The following is a 17691-nucleotide window of genomic DNA, read 5'->3' on the forward strand; positions in this document are numbered from 1 at the left end:
TAGCACAATTTATTCCAGGAATACAAAACCAACTAGCAGACAACCTTTCGCGAGACCACCAACAAGTCCACGAATGGGAAATTCACACCCAAGTCCTGAACAAGTACTTTCAAATTTGGGGAACACCCCAGATAGATTTGTTCGCAACAAGAGAAAACTCAAAATGCCAAAACTTCGCATCCAGGTACCCACACCGCGAATCACAAGGCAATGCTCTATAGATTAATTGGTCAGGGATATTTGCGTACGCTTTTCCCCCTCTCCCTCTCCTTCCATATCTAGTAAACAAGTTGAGTCAAAACCAACTCAAACTCATACTGATAGCACCCACATGGGCAAGACAACCTTGGTATACAACTCTACTAGACCTTTCACTAGTACCGCATGTCAAACTACCCAACAGGCCAGATCTGTTAACACAACACAAACAACAGATCAGACATCCAAACCCAGCATCATTGAATCTGGCAATTTGGCTCCTGAAATCCTAGAATTCGGACACTTGGACCTCACTCAAGAATGCATGGAGGTCATAAAACAAGCTAGAAAACCTTCCACTAGACACTGCTATGCATCTAAGTGGAAAAGATTTGTTTACTACTGCCATGCCAATCAAATACAACCAGTACATGCCTCTACTAAAGACATAGTAGGATACTTACTACATTTGCAAAAAGCAAATCTCGCTTTTTCATCTATAAAAATACACCTCGCAGCTATATCTGCTTACCTACAAACTACTCATTCATCGTCTCTATTTAGAATACCAGTTATTAAAGCATTCATGGAAGGGCTAAAAAGAATTATACCACCAAGAACACCACCAGTTCCTTCATGGAATCTTAACATCGTCTTAACAAGACTCATGGGTCCCCCTTTCGAACCCATGCATTCCTGTGAAATGCAATATCTAACCTGGAAGGTCGCATTTCTCATTGCAATCACATCCCTCAGAAGAGTAAGTGAAATACAGGCATTTACCATACAAGAACCATTTATTCAAATACACAACAATAAAATAGTTCTAAGAACAAATCCAAAATGTCTGCCAAAAGTAATCTCACCATTCCATTTAAATCAAACAGTAGAATTGCCAGTGTTCTTCCCACAACCAAATTCTGTGGCTGAAAGGGCACTACATACATTAGACATCAAAAGAGCACTAATGTATTACATTAACAGAACAAAGCTAATCAGGAAAACAAAACAACTGTTCATAGCTTTTCAAAAACCACACATAGGAAATCCAATCTCTAAACAAGGCATTGCTAGATGGATAGTCAGATGCATTCAAACATGCTATCTTAAAGCCAAAAGAGAATTGCCTATTACTCCAAAGGCACACTCAACCAGAAAGAAAGGTGCTACAATGGCCTTTCTAGGAAACATTCCTATGAGCGAAATATGTAAGGCTGCAACCTGGTCTACGCCTCATACGTTTACTAAACACTACTGTGTAGACGTACTAAATGCACAACAAGCTACAGTGGGCCAAGCTGTACTAAGAACATTATTCCAAACTACTTCAACTCCTACAGGCTAAACCACCGCTTTTAGGGGAGGTAACTGCTTTATAGTCTATGCCAAACATGTGTATCTGCAGCAACATATGCCATCGAACTGAAAATGTCACTTACCCAGTGTACATCTGTTCGTGGCATTAGTCGCTGCAGATTCACATGTACCCTCCCACCTCCCCGGGAAGCCTGTAGCCGTTTAGAAGTAGATCATAAACCTTAAACATCTGAACATTTGTAAATAATTATTAGAAACTCTTATCATACATACATATTCACTCCATTGCATGGGCACTATTTATACCAAACAACTCCATCCTCACCCTCTGCGGGGAAAACAATCTAAGATGGAGTCGACGCCCATGCGCAATGGAGCCAAAGAGGGAGGAGTCCTTCGGTCCCGTGACCAAAAAGACTTCTTCGAAGAAAAACAACTTGTAATACTCCGAGCCCAACACCAGGCAGCGGACTGTGCCAAACATGTAAATCTGCAGCGACTAATGCCACGAACAGATGTACACTGGGTAAGTGACATTTTCATTATTAGGCACTTTAAAAAAAAAAAAAATAATGGGCCTGGTCCAGTGTTGAAGCTGGGCTGATGGAAGCCAAAAGCGAATTGGTAGACATTACATGTATGTAGTGTCTCCCCCTCCACTCAGCAAATGGTTGAAAAGCATGGTTTATTTTGCGGCTGCTGAAAAATCAATGTTTTGGTTATATGGCTGCGAAAGAAAAATCTCAAAATATGGGATCCATTATACGATTATTCCCATAATGTACAACCAGATGTATGATTAAACTGTTTCAGAACAATATGTATCTGGTAATTACAGTAACGTATGGAGGGGCGTGGCATGGTTTATCGGCCACTATCTTGTTTTTTCTACAGAAAACAAACATTTATGAAAAAACGAAAATAACGTGTTTGTGTTTTTTTTTTTTTTTTTTAGTTTTTTTTTAATTTTTTTTTAATTACGGCTGTTTTCTTGCTACAGAGCCTCCCACTTGGTGAAATCAAGTACGTTGCAGCAAGTGTTCGGGTTCATTGCTGTAATTCTAGAAGTGCATAGAGTGAATATTTTTTTAGGAAAATCAATAAAGGTATTTTACAGGAATCTAAACAGTGAACCTAAGTGACCATACCACCTGAATCACTACATATCTGAACAGCTCTCTGGACTGCATTGACTTTGTGTTCTACTTGGAACCTTAAACTATTACTCTGTTCTAGCATTTCCAACTTTTTTTATTTTTTTTATTTCTTTTATTTTTTTTAATCCAGCCCTGTCTACTGACCAGTCACTGAGAAGACAAACTTGTGCTACCCAAAGAAGGCAGCAGTAGTAGAAATATTTCATGTTTCAATAGTGTATTTCTTGGTTATACAAAAAAATCAAATGCAGCTTCACACCACTTTCATAAATAAACAATCCAGTGTCTGCTTATTGGTGCAAGTACACAACTTTATTCTTGTCAGATCATAGAGAGATTAGTACATTTCTTGACGGAACACCCTAATGCACAGGACATTGTTTTCACATATTGCAGGCCAGGCTCTTGCCTCATTGTCTTACTGAGCCTCCTTTTGGAAAATGTAATTTTTAGGGCACACCTAAACAGTGCGCATGCACTGCCTGGAAGACTGGATTTATTAAAAAATGCCTTTGCTCCCACCTGCTGCTTTCCATTGGTTTAGTCCAGTGTTGCGCTTCTTTGCTGCCTCCTAGGTGGTTTATGCAGCCATACGTCACTTCTGTTTTTCGTAGCGGAGCACTGCTGAACTACAGTTTCCTTCCGCTTGCATTCTTCATTTGTTAGGGGGGGGGGGGGGTTTGTTTACTTTTTTTTCCCCCCTGGTTGCAGCATGGCACGCCGTGCTTTGTTTACATATGGTGGCTGTGCCTTTCTTTCGGCATGGCTCCCTCACCTCCATTTTCTTAATTACCTGTAAAATATATATATATATATATATATATATATATATATATATATATATATATATATATATATATATACAGAAAAATGGTGTATTTAAATCGCACACCAAGGGCTGCACATCATTCAATACCAGCTGGTAAAATACTCAAAAAACCACTTATTATCGATAAATTCATCGGCTGCTATTTATTGAAAAAAGATTAGATTGCAGGTAAATCACACCAGCAAAAGTTGGTACAAAAAGAAGATCGACAATGTGCCCACCATTCAAAAGACACACACGCTGTCCCAATCAAATTTTCGGCCGAAGCCTTCAACAGGACATTGGCAGACATTTTACACTCAACTATTTAAACCATATAGTCCTTCTTTGATGTTCATTGCATAGCTCAAGAGAAGTGCAAATGGAGCGGCCATTTTATAACGTCACAATTTTAACTTAAAAATGAGAAACTCCTAATCCTGTGCATGTTTTGAAATAAACTATGAACTAAAAATGTGACATTATATATTTCTCTCATATTATAATACATTATCACAAATATAGTCTGGTCACCTGTGAACACTAAAAAATTAATTAATTGTAATCACAGTCTACAATTCTGGAATACAAAACAAATCCCATGTATGCTATTTTTTTCTCTTTCTTTTTCAATTTTCATTTTTCCTTTTTCCTCTTACTCTTGATGTCCACATATTGCCCACTTATACCTAATGATTTTGATTTTAGTTTTAATTTTAAAAGCCTGATATATAAATGTAATTAATAATATAAATATATGTACTGCCAATTGATTGCAATACATCCACTCCATATACAGGCTATAAATAGATGACAAATGATGACAAATAAATAGAGTAAATTCAGTCAATTCTAAAAATACAAAATAAAATACAGGTTAAAGGGATTTCAACGTGGAATAAATAAATGGATATTCATCATCATAATTCATTAAATTAGTCATAGTCCTATAAATTAATATATTCTAAAAGGAATCTGAAGAGATTAATTAATAGATCCATATCATAGGTCAAATTGTTATCGATTAGGAAATTGTAAATAAACCCCACAAATTCAGCAACAGGAGAATGTATATGTGCGCCGCTATCCTCCCCAAAGACCTATGCAACAGTATAGGAATAAAATAGATGAGTATAACACCCTAAAAGTGAATAAAATATTAATAAAAAATGATTACCAAAATACACTAAGTTTCAATCCGGCAACATGCTAATAATAATAATAATCATAACGATAAAGTCAATCAGTAAGGATCCTAACAAAACACAATATTCTAAAAAAGTCATCAATTTCATTTCATGTTTTCTATTGGACAAAATCTGTGTGAAAAAATGTGTATATATCTGTATGGGAAAATCTAAAAACTTACAGATGTACATGAAGCTCTGCGTCCAAGTTGTGACCCCAAGGGTGTTCTGTGCCTAAAAGTAAAATAGTTTTGGACTCCATTTGTCTCAAATGTGCAATTCTATTGCCTCCTCGGGGATGGGCCGCAATGGTTTTAACACCATAAAATGCTAGGGAACTACAGTTACCTTCATGTACATCCCAAAAGTGTTTAGCTAAAGGATAAGATGGATCATGATTCTTAATGGCTCTGAGATGTTGCAGGAACCTGACTTTCAGTTTATGAATGGTACTGCCCACATTTTTTGCGACACCCACATTCAATGACATATACAACGTATTCAGTTTCGCATGTGATACGTTCAGTTATGTCACAAATTTTTCCTTCAAACGTGGTGTATGTCTGAGTATTCTGTGCATACAAACAAGATTTACAATGTCCACATTTCCAAAAGCCCAAGCTTTTTTTAGCCAACCATGACATATTAGTTTTGGGACTCTGAAATAGGCTTCTGGTAAGATGGTTACCCAAAGATTGAGTTTTGCGATATGTGATACATGGATGTGGACCTATACTGTCCTTGATGGCAGAATCATGTCTCAAAACATGCCAATTTTTCTGTATGATATTATTTAAATGCGAATGTTGAGAATTAAACTCTAAGAACAGTCTAGGTGATGATACCTTATTTTGATCTTGATTATGAATGTTATCGGGCTTGAAAAGCAATTTTTCGATAGATAGATAGATAGATATATATATATATATATATATATATATATATATATATATATATATACAGCCAATTTTAACCTAGCTCACTCTTGCAGTGATTAATTTGTAAATAATCACGTGCTGGTGCCTAAAGTTTTCCTTTGCAATGTGTGGCTGTTGTAGTTCAACGTGACTGAGCCACATTTATTCTAAAGCCATCTCGGGCATTTTTAAGATGTACAGCCACTTTTAACCCCTTTAGCTCACTCTTGCAGTAATATTCTGCAGCAGAATTATTAAACAAATATTAAGATATTGCCACAATCTTAGTGCAATAAAGAGAATTTTTGAATAGAATGTATTATAAATACAATGGCATAACCAACATTAATCTAAATGTGATATTTTAATGCAATTAAAATATAAAGCAAAAAATGACAACTATTTATAAAAACTAAATATTAATGTATAAACTAAGTCTGAACTGTGTACATAACTACAGGGCACTAAAAAAAAGCAAGACCTTTTGGCTTTGCCATTGCTTGTTTTACCCTGCCAGTGTGTAGCTGCCCTCCACTTACCAGGCTTAGATTCCCCGAAGGGAACTGTTGGCAAAACAGAGGGGTGAGCAGGCTGTCAAGTGTCTTGTGTCCCCTCTCCCGCCCAGGATAGGTTAGGGCTGTCTGAGGGAATATGGAGGTATGATTGCAAGGAGCCACTGCCAATGGGAAAATGCAATGAGTGGTGTCTGAGTGCACAGTGAGCAATATGCTGGAGTGCAAGGGGTGTGTTTAAGTAGAGTATGGAGACGTGCCTGTGTGATTGCATTGTGAGCAAAGTGCCAGAGTTTCATGCCTTTCCTTTTATATATGCAGGGAGAGTTGCATGCAGAATGAGGCCTGTAGAGATGTGGATTCAAAGAGTGCTTCTGAGTTCAGAGTGCATTGTGTACTATTTCAGTCCAGCAGAAAGGTGCGCTCTTGTGAGTTCTGGATAAGCATTGTCTGTTACTGTAGGGTGAACAACTTGTTCAGTGAGTGGTGTCTATATAAGAGGGGGGGGGAGGAGTGGTGTATTTGGAGATTGCAGCCCATAAAAGTTTGATTTATTGCTTTTGACAGTGTTCCTTTTGGTAATAATGTCTGACTTGAAGAACAGCTTAGAAATGTTGCACATCTGGATGCCACACATTTGGCACACATGCCAAAATTATGACTCTAGAAAGAGGGCGATTTTGAAACCTAAAGAGGGAGATTTTATACCCCCCCCCCCCCCCCCCCGAACCTCACCCATTGATTTGTATTGAAAGTAAACAGTTGCTGGGTGTTTGCTTAGTATTATTTCTCCCCCCCCCACCACCCCCCCCCCCCCCCCCCCCCCCCCCAAAAATCATAATTTACATAGCACAGGAAGGTGCATTGAGGCAGGGGGTAAATGAGAGTTCATGTTTGACGGGGTCATCCCTGTCTGCTCCTTGACAATACTTGCTATGCTAATACTATGGCCATTGGGATGTCCTGGGTGTAATTCTAAAGGCCAAATGGAGTGAAGCACTATAAGTGTAATGCTCCACAGACAATGAGCCTGCCAGAGGTGTTTTTGTTTTCTTGTTCTCGTGTGGCCTGGTATCAGTTTCACACACAATAAGCAAAACAGTTAAACACCACACGGAGACCGTTTCTTTTGTCTTTGAGGCATGTTTATTAAAACAATTGTGGGCATTGCGGTAATCCACATTTTTGCAACAAAATTACGATTCGCTAAAAGCTGATGAGGGTGGGTGGGGGGGTAGTGTACTTGTGGTCTGCATCGAGTTGGTTGGACTCTTGAGCATTCGTTCACCAGTACTTGACAGGTACTGCAGTGCTGAGCTGTGAAAGGTTGTAGTGGACTGTTCTAACTTGGTCATAACTCGGTCCATTAGAGTTTGAGAGCTCATTGTCTAGCAAAACTTGTATGTAAAAGGGGTGGGTTGTAGAATCGGGATTTGTTATGCTCCTAAATAAAGATGAGGGCGGGAGATAGGCCATAGTGGGCCAGTGCTGCTCACTCCCTATCGCCCCACATACGAGCAGAATTGCACTGCGCTCCCAGTTCACTCTGACCAAATGCTTGTGATTGTGTCGTTATGCCATCTGCTAACCTCTTCATTGCGCCTCGGAGAATGTCTTGACTTTCTACAAATAAACACTTTAATGTAACAATTTTTGAAGAACTGTTTCATATTTCTTGTAATTGATTAAAAAAAAAATAACTAGTGATAAGTGACAACTTCAGTATGACAAAATGCACTCTTCTCGATGCACTTCAACTATTCTATTTTAAGTAGTTGTTTGAGACTGTCTGAGATGCATTTGCTTGAATGTGAAGCAAACCAAACACTTTTACCAAACATTTTGGGGAAAATGGACAGTGTGTAGCTGTATGGAGGCAACTGCCTTGGTTCAAACCGAATGTCTGTTTAATCCCTTTTCTCCTTAATTGGTCTGTCGTGGATAGACCAGCTGCTGTGCTGTAGGTAAGATACTTCTGGTTACTTTTAAAATAGTTGTACAGTTTGCTTTCCATTCGAAAGGGCTGATACTTGGAAATATTTTCGCGAAGCACACACCATAATGTTAATTTTATGCTTCATTGTTTATAAAAAAAAAAAAAAAAAAAAATTGAGATAACAAACTTTAGTTGTCATGCCTCTAACAGAGCTGGTGATCTGGGGCATTAGTTGTTTGGGGAATACAATTTCCACTCCCCTCTCCAAGCAGTTTTATTTAGGTTGTATAGAAGACCACTTTTTAGGTCGTGCCTACTAGATGGCGCATTTGTAGCTTACAGTGGGCTTGGAACCCATTCATTGGTTGTGTTTACTGCCGGTCACAATTGCTTGCTTCTTATTTGTTAGCATGTGTGGGCTTGTGATTGTCCCTTCCGTGGAGCATGGGCCCATTACCGTGTCCTTACAGTGCTACCTTTTTTTTTAGGTGCTACTTTTTTCTTTTTGCTTAGCTCTCCATGAGTTTGTTTTCCAGCTGTCTCGCTAGTGTGCTTCTTTCTCTCCACACTGCGCGCTCACCCATGTGGTTCTCCCCAGGTCACACTGTTGCACCCACCCTTGTGTGCTCCCTCCCCCCCACCTGCATTTTCTTGTCCCTGTGCTTCTCCCAGCTCCACATTGCTCTGTCGCCCATTTGCTTTTCGCCTCACCCTCTTGCTCCCCCTCTCCCTGTTTGCTCCCCCTGTCACCTGTTTCCTCCCCCTCTTTGTTGACCCCAAACTGCCCCACTGACTTCCGCATTGCTTTTGTCCGCCTCCATGTGCTTTGCCCCATCTTGCTTCCCCCCACAAACTTAAAAAAAGAAATAGCCTCACTTTTTCTTATGCCTTTTATGTGCCTGTCTGAGTTGGATTTGCAAATTAAAGGGGAATAAAAAGCACAGACGTCTTTTTGTGGGTGCAGATTTACAAAGTAACCCTCCCCCCCCCCCCCCCTTATCTACACTTTCTGTTCAGTAATATGAATCCTGTACAGTGTGACCAACAGGTATTGTCAAGACCAGCAGGACACAAACATAAGACCTATTGGCTGTGATAGTGCTTGTTCTATACAAGGGCTCTTGTAACTATTGGATAGCATAAATATCTACTGTTAATGTGTGGTAGGTCCTGTCCTGAAACAGACATTTGTGCGTTTTTTCGAGTGCATTTTCAGCCATATACTGAGAAGTGTTCTTCTTTGGCAGGATAATAAGGCTGATGTCATCCTGAAATATAATGCAGATGAAGCCAGAAGCTTGAAAGCATATGGGGAACTTCCTGAACATGGTAACACACCTACCTTCTTCACTGGAAATTGCTTGTTTTGTTTATACAAGACATTTAGTAATTGTTTTTTTGTTTGTGTTTTTTTGTAGCTAAAATCAATGAGACAGACACATTTGGTCCTGGTGATGATGAAGACATTCAGTTCGATGATATTGGAGATGATGATGAAGACATTGATGATGTAAGTAGTGCAGCACTGGTCACGTACCAGCTGTGTGGAGTGGTTCATTGAGCCTGCTGCCCCCCATCAGAAGTGTTTGTGATCCATGACATTCATGTTTTCTCCATCTGAAGCTTAATGTTTAGGCAACTTCAACAGATAAGTTTTAATGTTAAACTGTACTTTATTACATAATCTGTCTCTTGCTGTCTGTATTGCTTTACAGTTTTCAGTCTTGCTCCTGGTTATCGCTCGTTAACTATGTCTAGGATTCTGTCTCAGGCAGGTTCATCCCTTGTTATGTCACTCAGTGAGGATTAGAAAAGTTAAACACTATTTTGGGCTTATTTATAAATGCTCATGAAGCTGATTTCCTGTGACTCCACGATCTCAGCCTCCTCCCCTCTGCTTCTAAATACCCTCACCCAGTAAGAGGAAAAAATCTAGTGAAAAACATGATTTGCCTAGATTGTGCTTGGAGTGATTAAAAAAGGTGAAATGGCTGCCAAGGGCCCCATCTCCGTGTCCTAAAGTAAGCCCTGTTTTCCAAGGAAAACAAAGGTCATCCTTAAGCTTCACTCCACCCCCCCTTGACCATATGAAATTTAGAACCTCCGACTTTGCCATGTATGTTTCATTTAGCAATAGTTTGCAGGACCCTCAATTCATAGGGACCCCTCAAATCAGATTAGTGGTTGTAAGGGTACCCCTTTTGGTGAATCCTGCAAAAAGGAGGCTGCCATTTTCCTTTCCGCCCTTGTATTCACAAGAGTGTAGGCCTCCTTAGATGCATCTGCATGACCCATGGGTGGTGGTAACATAGTGAATGTCATTTGGGGTGTTCAGTGGGTTTAAGGCAAGCTGCCTAAAGGCCTTCATGTGTAAACTGAAATGTTGCGCTTTGCATAGACCGTCCCCTTCTTGTGTTTGGCAATATTGGTGTGGGTGAATTTATAGAAAACATTTCGGGTGGACCTGCTTTTAGGGTTACTATGATTGATCATAAATATATTTGAATGTAAAAATTACTTTTCCAAGATGGAAGAAGAGTGCTGCTCAAAGAGGGAACCCCGGTTGTTTTATATTTAAGCCATCTAAAGGAGATACATCGTTTTCTGCCAGGGAGACCTCTTAGAGGGGCTCTCCTGAGCCTTTTGCATATAGCCAAAGGCTCCATCGATTTTTATTTTTTATTTTGGGGAATCAGCCCTTAAAACAAGTACATATCACAATGATAAATGCCACACAAGACCAAAACACAAAGTATAAAAGGTCAGCTCAACTCTTAAAATTTCATTTAATATTTGCCTAACATCACTTTCTTTCCCTCCAGCACCATGCTTCCCAAAACAATAGTGCCACACTGTACATAACTGGCTCACTCGTGTCTGCTTGGAGTATATGTAGCACAAGTATGTATCATGACACAACTATCAATCGTTAGACCAAAGCCATTACGTTTTCTGCTCTTGTATGTAAACAGAACAGAAGAACAAATGTGCTTCTGTTGCCCTTTAATGGCATGTAGGGCAAGATCAGAAGAGGGGCTAATACTGAAGCCAGTCCATTGCAAGTAAAGCTAATTAATGTTAGAATAATTTATATACATTTTATTTACATTTTTTTTTTTTTTAGTAACAGGAGGGCTAATGTCCATAAAGCTCTCAAACTTAAATGTGCCTTAGAAGTAAATAACAATCAATGGTGCCTTCCAACTCACATGAGCGATGCTTACTTTTGATCACATGGCCAATATCTCCCCCAGAGTATATAGTCATGCCTTCACGTTTTCTAGCCGTCTGACTCGCACTCTTCAAAGATTGAGGAATTGAAACTCTATAGAGCATATCTTCAAGAGGCTCTGAGTACCGTAATCTTCACCAGTAAGTCCAAGGTTTGTTTGTCCTGTGTGCCTTTTATACTCTTAGCAATATACTGATTAACTATGTGTCCACTTTGGGGTAGGTTGACCAGCACCCTGAGAAACGTATTTTTAACGTTCATTATTCCTGGAACATTATCGCCTGCAATTATGCCCCATATAAAGGAGCTCCCAAGGCTCTAGCACGGTACTCCTCCAGTGCTGATCTGGAGCTGGCAGATCTGAAAAAAATATATATATTTTAATATCCTGCATCTTGAGCTGGTACATATACAAATGTTTAATATTTCTGAGGCTTTGTGCTATAATGCTAACCGGCATTTTGAGATTTGTGCAGGCCATGACCTGTTGCTAGAGTTTTACCCCAAAATACTTGAAGTGCCAAACGTTTTACTTTTTTGTAGTTTGAATTACCCAGGGTCGGTGGTCACTTATGTCTGTGGGAATGAAAGCTCCTATATTTCGGTGTGGAATGATTTAACTCCAGGTTAGTCACTGTAGTAGACTACAAACGTATCCAGTAGGCATTGAAATCCAATTGGAGTTTTTGATGTCCTCAGTGAAGAGCAGGAAACCTATCACCTTCCTATTGTTGAGCATCATTTGTAATAGTGCTTAAATGGTCTATAACACCGTTAATGAATAGAGAAAGAGTTGCCACCAGCACACTTCTCTAACAACTTTTTTGTTAGCAAATCGATCAGATGGTTCTCTTCGACATTTCCCCCCCCCCCCCCCCCCCCCCCCCCCCCCCCGCCCCTCTTCTGACCAGGGTATAGTTTGTGTATAGTCAATGATTAGTATGGGCAAAATACTATTGAGTGCACTCCCATGCTTGCCCATAACTCCGACCTAGGAATCTTCCTGAATGCCAACTTAAGATCTGCAAAAAAGACATATGTGACCCAATTGGAGTTTAAGAATCTTCCAATATTTAAGAAGGTATAGGAGCATCTGATCTAATCTGGTGGTTTGCTTTCACTAATAACTGAGCGGAAAACAATCTCTGGAATGCACTTCTTACTTTAAAGAAGACATTTATTATTACTTCACCACGAGGTTCCTGAGAGAAGAGATTAGTAGGTTGGAGGCACACGTTTAAAAATAGTCACAGCAATGAAAGGAAAATACATCAAAGTGATTCTCAATTGCAATGTACACAGCAAATATATGTGATTATATTATAGCATAATTTCAGAGCAAAGAAAAGTCAAAATTCATCACCGTAGGGCCTATCACTGCTCGTCATCTTTCTCGTGTCTGCAAGTTGATGACTCCTGTTCAACTGCGAGAAAGATTTTCCACCAGTACGTGACAGGTCAGGCAGCTGACGTCTGCTCCTGACTGAAGTCTCTGAAAATTCCCATCGCTGCTGCCTAGCGACACCTTTTTATCCCTTCCCCCTAATAGTCAAAACATGCTGGCTACTGTATGTCAGAGTTGGAAGAAACCAGTGTTGAAGGTTGCCAGGCCTTCAAGGCTGTCTCTCCCAAGGCTGCACTAGAGAAAAAACACAAAATATGCGCTTCCTTATGATTAGTGTTCGGTGAGAGAATCTACGAAAAACACAGCTTGGTTTACCTTGTGGAAAAAAACAGCTCATCTGCAATGTCTAACGCCATGATAAAGCCAATAGGCAGCTAAATTGAATACAAAATGTCTAGTGCCACGTTAAAGCCAATAGGCAGCTAAACTGAATACAGAATGTAATGTGCTACTGGTGAACATTGAACAACTAATATGCACAGTGGTGAAACAGTCAGTGGTCAAATATACTTAACGTCATTACATCTGGTCACTTTATTGCAATTGCTTGTATTCAAGCCCTACTACAGTAGTAGCCCTGGCATAATCAAAGAGGCTGTTATCAAAGCTCATACATGATGAGTTTGCCACCATAATTTGTTGCCACACTACATGGCACCAAAGGAACAAGTAGATTTTTATTTTTTAGTAGATATTTTATTAAATTATACACCCCTGCCTGTGACATCAGAGGTACTTGCTTTTTAGCTGAAACCTGTGTGGTGAGATTTTTGAGCCCATAGTAAATGTTGAATTTGAACTACAAATCCCGAAATGCAGTATATTAAGCAAAAAACGAGACTTGTTGAAGGTGTTGTACTACACATGAGACTACTTGGTAAATATGAACATATAGATAATTTTGAATCTTGCACATTTAAAAGGGATAACAGAACGCAAGTGTAAATACGTGATTGTAAACACTCTGCAGGCATACATTTCACCATATTGTGTCCACTTTGATCCTACTGGTGTGAAGTGTTGGGCACAATATATAGGCTCTCCTTTGACACCTACTGTCAGCTAGAACATGAATGTCAAAAGTTGTACTGGTCGGCCATTAAAGAGTGGCTTAAAGCAGTTCTATATCTTTATTATGGTTATTCTTAGCTTCTCTGCTTGTCAGAGCATGCTCAGTGCTGCTGTCTACTAGAGCCTGGTGCCCTCTCTGCCTAGGATAAACCCATTACATTTCGTCCCTCCACCCAGAGTACCTACCCTACAGACTGAAGACCACTGCTATGTGATGAGACTTTGGGTTCACAAACTACTTCGACAATCCCTCTGGTTCCCTGATTGTAGTGCTGTATCACTTTTTTCATTGCCACCACTAAGTTGCCCCTGGCTACCTCTACAGTTCTTTAGTTTTCCCTGTGTGACACAGCCAACCACCAGCTTGGAATGCTGACTAGGCAGTAAGAGACTAGAGCATTTCCTCTGTTTTTCTCTGGAGGCTGGCCTCATGCCTTCAACTACCTTATGATGGACATGGTAAGTATTTAAGGCAGAAAGACTGTTGTAAGGCCATTTTTGTGATGGGTAGAGGGAAGAAGTCCTTTTTGCGTCCCCAATACTTTAGCTCAAAATGAACAAATCCTTCTGGCTAAATCTTTGAGGGAGATGGGACACGTGTTGACGTATTGGTCCCAGTACGTTACTTTTGTAGATTGATAACATGCACATCTTATAGAAATGTGCATACATACCATTGTGCTTTATTCAAAATACAGATTTCATAAAAAAAAAATCACCACTGCAGTTTTAAAATTTTCTGTCTTAATGTAATTGAAGCCATGTTTCATTTTTTCTCCTTTCACAGATCTAAACTGAGCAACTATTCCATTCCAGTGATTCTGCAGTGTTGATTTTTGACGAAGACTTCCCCTTGAGAAGCTGTCTACTTCTCCATAAGTCAGCTTTTCAATATTTCTTTTAATGTATTTAAATTTTTTTCAAGGAGGCCGGCTCAAACTGGATAACCTGCAAGCCAGAACATCTATGAACTGTATGGTTTTTTTACTGATTAAAACACTTGCATCCGGATGTGAATTATTTTGTGCAGTCTGGATCATTGAATTTCATGCTCGCTGCAGTATATTTCCTGTGTGCCGGTAGTTTTGCTTAAAAAAAACAAAAAACTTTTCAGTCTAATTATGGAAATCATAAGATGGTGCCCAGCTACAGTCAGTGTCGCTCCTCCTCCCTCACTGCCCATTTAATTTATATGGTTTTCTTTCTTATGGCGGACATCTTTATTGACCAATGTAAGGCACTACTATTTTAGTCTCTTGGCTATTTTTATACACTTTTGAAAATAAAGTTTCTTAAAAAAGATTACATCTCTTGCCGTGACCTGAAGGGGCTTGGTTCCAATTTTGCCTTTGCTTAAAACTAGTACATTTGCTGCTGAACAAGTGCAGTAGATAAAAGGTTTAAGTCGAGTGGTGCCGATTCAAAGAATATAATTGGTTGTAGAAATTTTTGTTTCTTGTAGGACAGTCTTGGAGCAGTGGGTGGTTGAATTATTTTTTTCTTTTGAAGTATTGAACTGAATCTATAAGGATGTTTTTACAGTATACAAATGTGTAAAATAAAAATCATTTTTATTACACATATAGACTTTGACCCTGGGCAAAACTGAAATACGGTTTTACACTGTAGTGCATCGACTGCTCACTAAACTGAGTAAGCACGTAATCTAGATCTTGCGAGCAAGGTAAATCTGCATCTTCATTGTTGGTATTTAGTGACCTCAGACTCTTGTGGCGACGTCATGCATTCTAACAACAAATAAAATAGCTCCCACCCTTTTGCCCAAACAATACACCCTCTTGGCTCCTACACAGGTAAAATATGCTTGTATTTTCTCATGAATCTAGTTTGGAAACCAACTTTGGGCCTTGTTCGAAACATTCTCAAGCAAAGATTCTGTTAAAAGTTTGATTGCTATCTGGTGTCCAAATAACTGATTTGCTTTCTAATCTAAACAGTTTTGTGCACATCTGTATTTGAACGAATTTCATCCCTATACAACAGACCTTTTGTATAGGACTTCTTTTTTTTATTTTTAAGTTGCCCAAATCTAAATGTATGCTGACCATTTGTGTTTCAAAATAGGTCTAGCAGATTGCAATTTCAAAATGTAATTCTAACCTTAAAGCTAAAAGTCCTGTCTAGATATTTGAGCAGTAACAACTTAACCATCACAAATTTTTTTTAGATACCTAATCCACTTATTGCTGCATATTCTTTATTCATAGCTTAAGAATTTAGAAAAGCCTTATTCACTCTTCCAGTAAGAAGGTGATTTGAAGCGTTAGTGCAAGCCAGGTGGCACAGATTGTTCCAGACTCTGCATGAGCTTGCTACCTGCTTTCTTGGTTGAAGAGTTCTCCCAACACAGTTGATTCACTTGTTGCACGCTGGTGAAGCCAGAATTGTTCTCTAATACTCTCACTAGCTTGGGATCTTTCTCCACTTTTTAATATCTTTATCTAAATTGGTACACCCTTTGTCACCCGCTTCAGACCATTTATATTTAACCCTAACATTAGCTGTGGATCGTAATCAACGGCCCATTTTAAGAAATGCTCGCCAAAATGAACTAGTTCTTGTCGGTCTTTTTTTTTTTTTTTTTTTTTTTTGCACTACATCAAAATCAATTGGCTTGATAGAGAAAGTTAAGTGTGATGCTACTACTTCCATTTAATGCAGTCCGAGAGCCTTTGTAATATTCATGTAGCCTCGTTTCAACAACCCCTACAAATAATTTGTCGCAAAATGTTTTGCTATGCCATCCTTTTAAGCTTTGTAGCATGTAGGTGAAAAGAATCTGATCAAGATGTACCTATTTTGGCCTCAAGGGTTTTACTTTTCCTGCCTGATAACCTTGTGATTGGCATCGATGGACTTCCCCAGCCTATGTTGCTGTGCCATGCGCCAACCTAACTACTTCCAAAAGTCTGCAGTGGTCATTGACTTAAGACTTAGGGAGTATACTGTTAAATAGTGAGACTGTATACACCCATATGTAGACTGTAGTTAAGACATCAGCCTAAGATGCATGGTTATTCTGTCCCTTATCCCTTGAAACCCTTACTAGGGTTTTGTAGTTGCTGCGAGTCCCAACATTGAATGTTACTATATATTGCCAATATTAGCACACTGTTGAAGGGAGAAAGCTCTTCACTTATCCCAATACGTTGATATCCTCTAATGGGGGTTAAAACCAGAATCTTTGAATGATTGATGTGACTGCAAAACCACAAATAAAGACTGTCATGTTTATCTACACAATACAGGCTCTGTTTTGTTCAAGCTTTTGGAATTGGATGAAAGATGTTGCATGACTGAATTATTTTACTATAGTTATTCTACTACATAGTACAAGGTTTCTAAGAAACTAGCTCTTGTCTGCAGGGACGAATTGTGGCCTGCCTCCTATATGCATGTGTTGCGAATTGTGACAATGGATATCTCTAGTTAGGAGCAGATTCACAAGTGAGGTTTGTGTATATCTAACATTCTTATAGTTGTACTGACCACTTTCTTTTTTTTTTTTTTTTTTTTTTTTTTTTTTTTTTTTTTTTGCGCCTCCTGATTTGTGCCTCTGTTTTAATCCTATTACGGAATGTCATGTTTACTTGAGAAAGAAAAAAAAAAAAATACCATATTTCATTGACCAATGAGTTTGTTTGAATTCCGTCCCTCGTTGCATCACTGTAATTTCTAATCAAAGAGCATATGTCCACCCTAAAAGGGTGCCAAAGCAATCAGTAAATGCTTTCTTCCAGACATATACAGCCACAACTCGTTGACTGAGACTGCCACCTAACCTAATACAGACAGACCAGGTTACTGTATGAAGACCTGGAACAAGTCTTTAATGCTGGGTGACGCAACAAGACATCTGAAAGCATTGCTATGCCATGTGAATACAAGAACTATGCAAATACAGTACAGTTGACTGACTATATAGGTGCA

General features: G+C 39.1%; 1 protein-coding gene across 1 annotated transcript in view; it reads left to right on the plus strand.

Annotated features, from left to right (window-relative positions):
- Positions 1-17004, plus strand: part of LOC138250286 (eukaryotic translation initiation factor 1A, X-chromosomal) — a 44237-nt gene extending 27233 nt beyond the window's left edge. The window contains exons 5-7 of the mRNA XM_069205009.1: positions 9280-9361; positions 9451-9542; positions 14528-17004. Of these exons, the coding sequence (XP_069061110.1) occupies positions 9280-9361; positions 9451-9542; positions 14528-14533 (180 nt within the window). The 3' untranslated portion in view covers positions 14534-17004. The remainder of the gene's footprint in view (positions 1-9279; positions 9362-9450; positions 9543-14527) is intronic.
- The last annotated feature ends 687 nt before the right edge of the window (positions 17005-17691 follow it).

The sequence above is a fragment of the Pleurodeles waltl genome, chromosome 8 (assembly GCF_031143425.1).
Source record: "Pleurodeles waltl isolate 20211129_DDA chromosome 8, aPleWal1.hap1.20221129, whole genome shotgun sequence".
NCBI lineage: Eukaryota > Metazoa > Chordata > Amphibia > Caudata > Salamandridae > Pleurodeles > Pleurodeles waltl.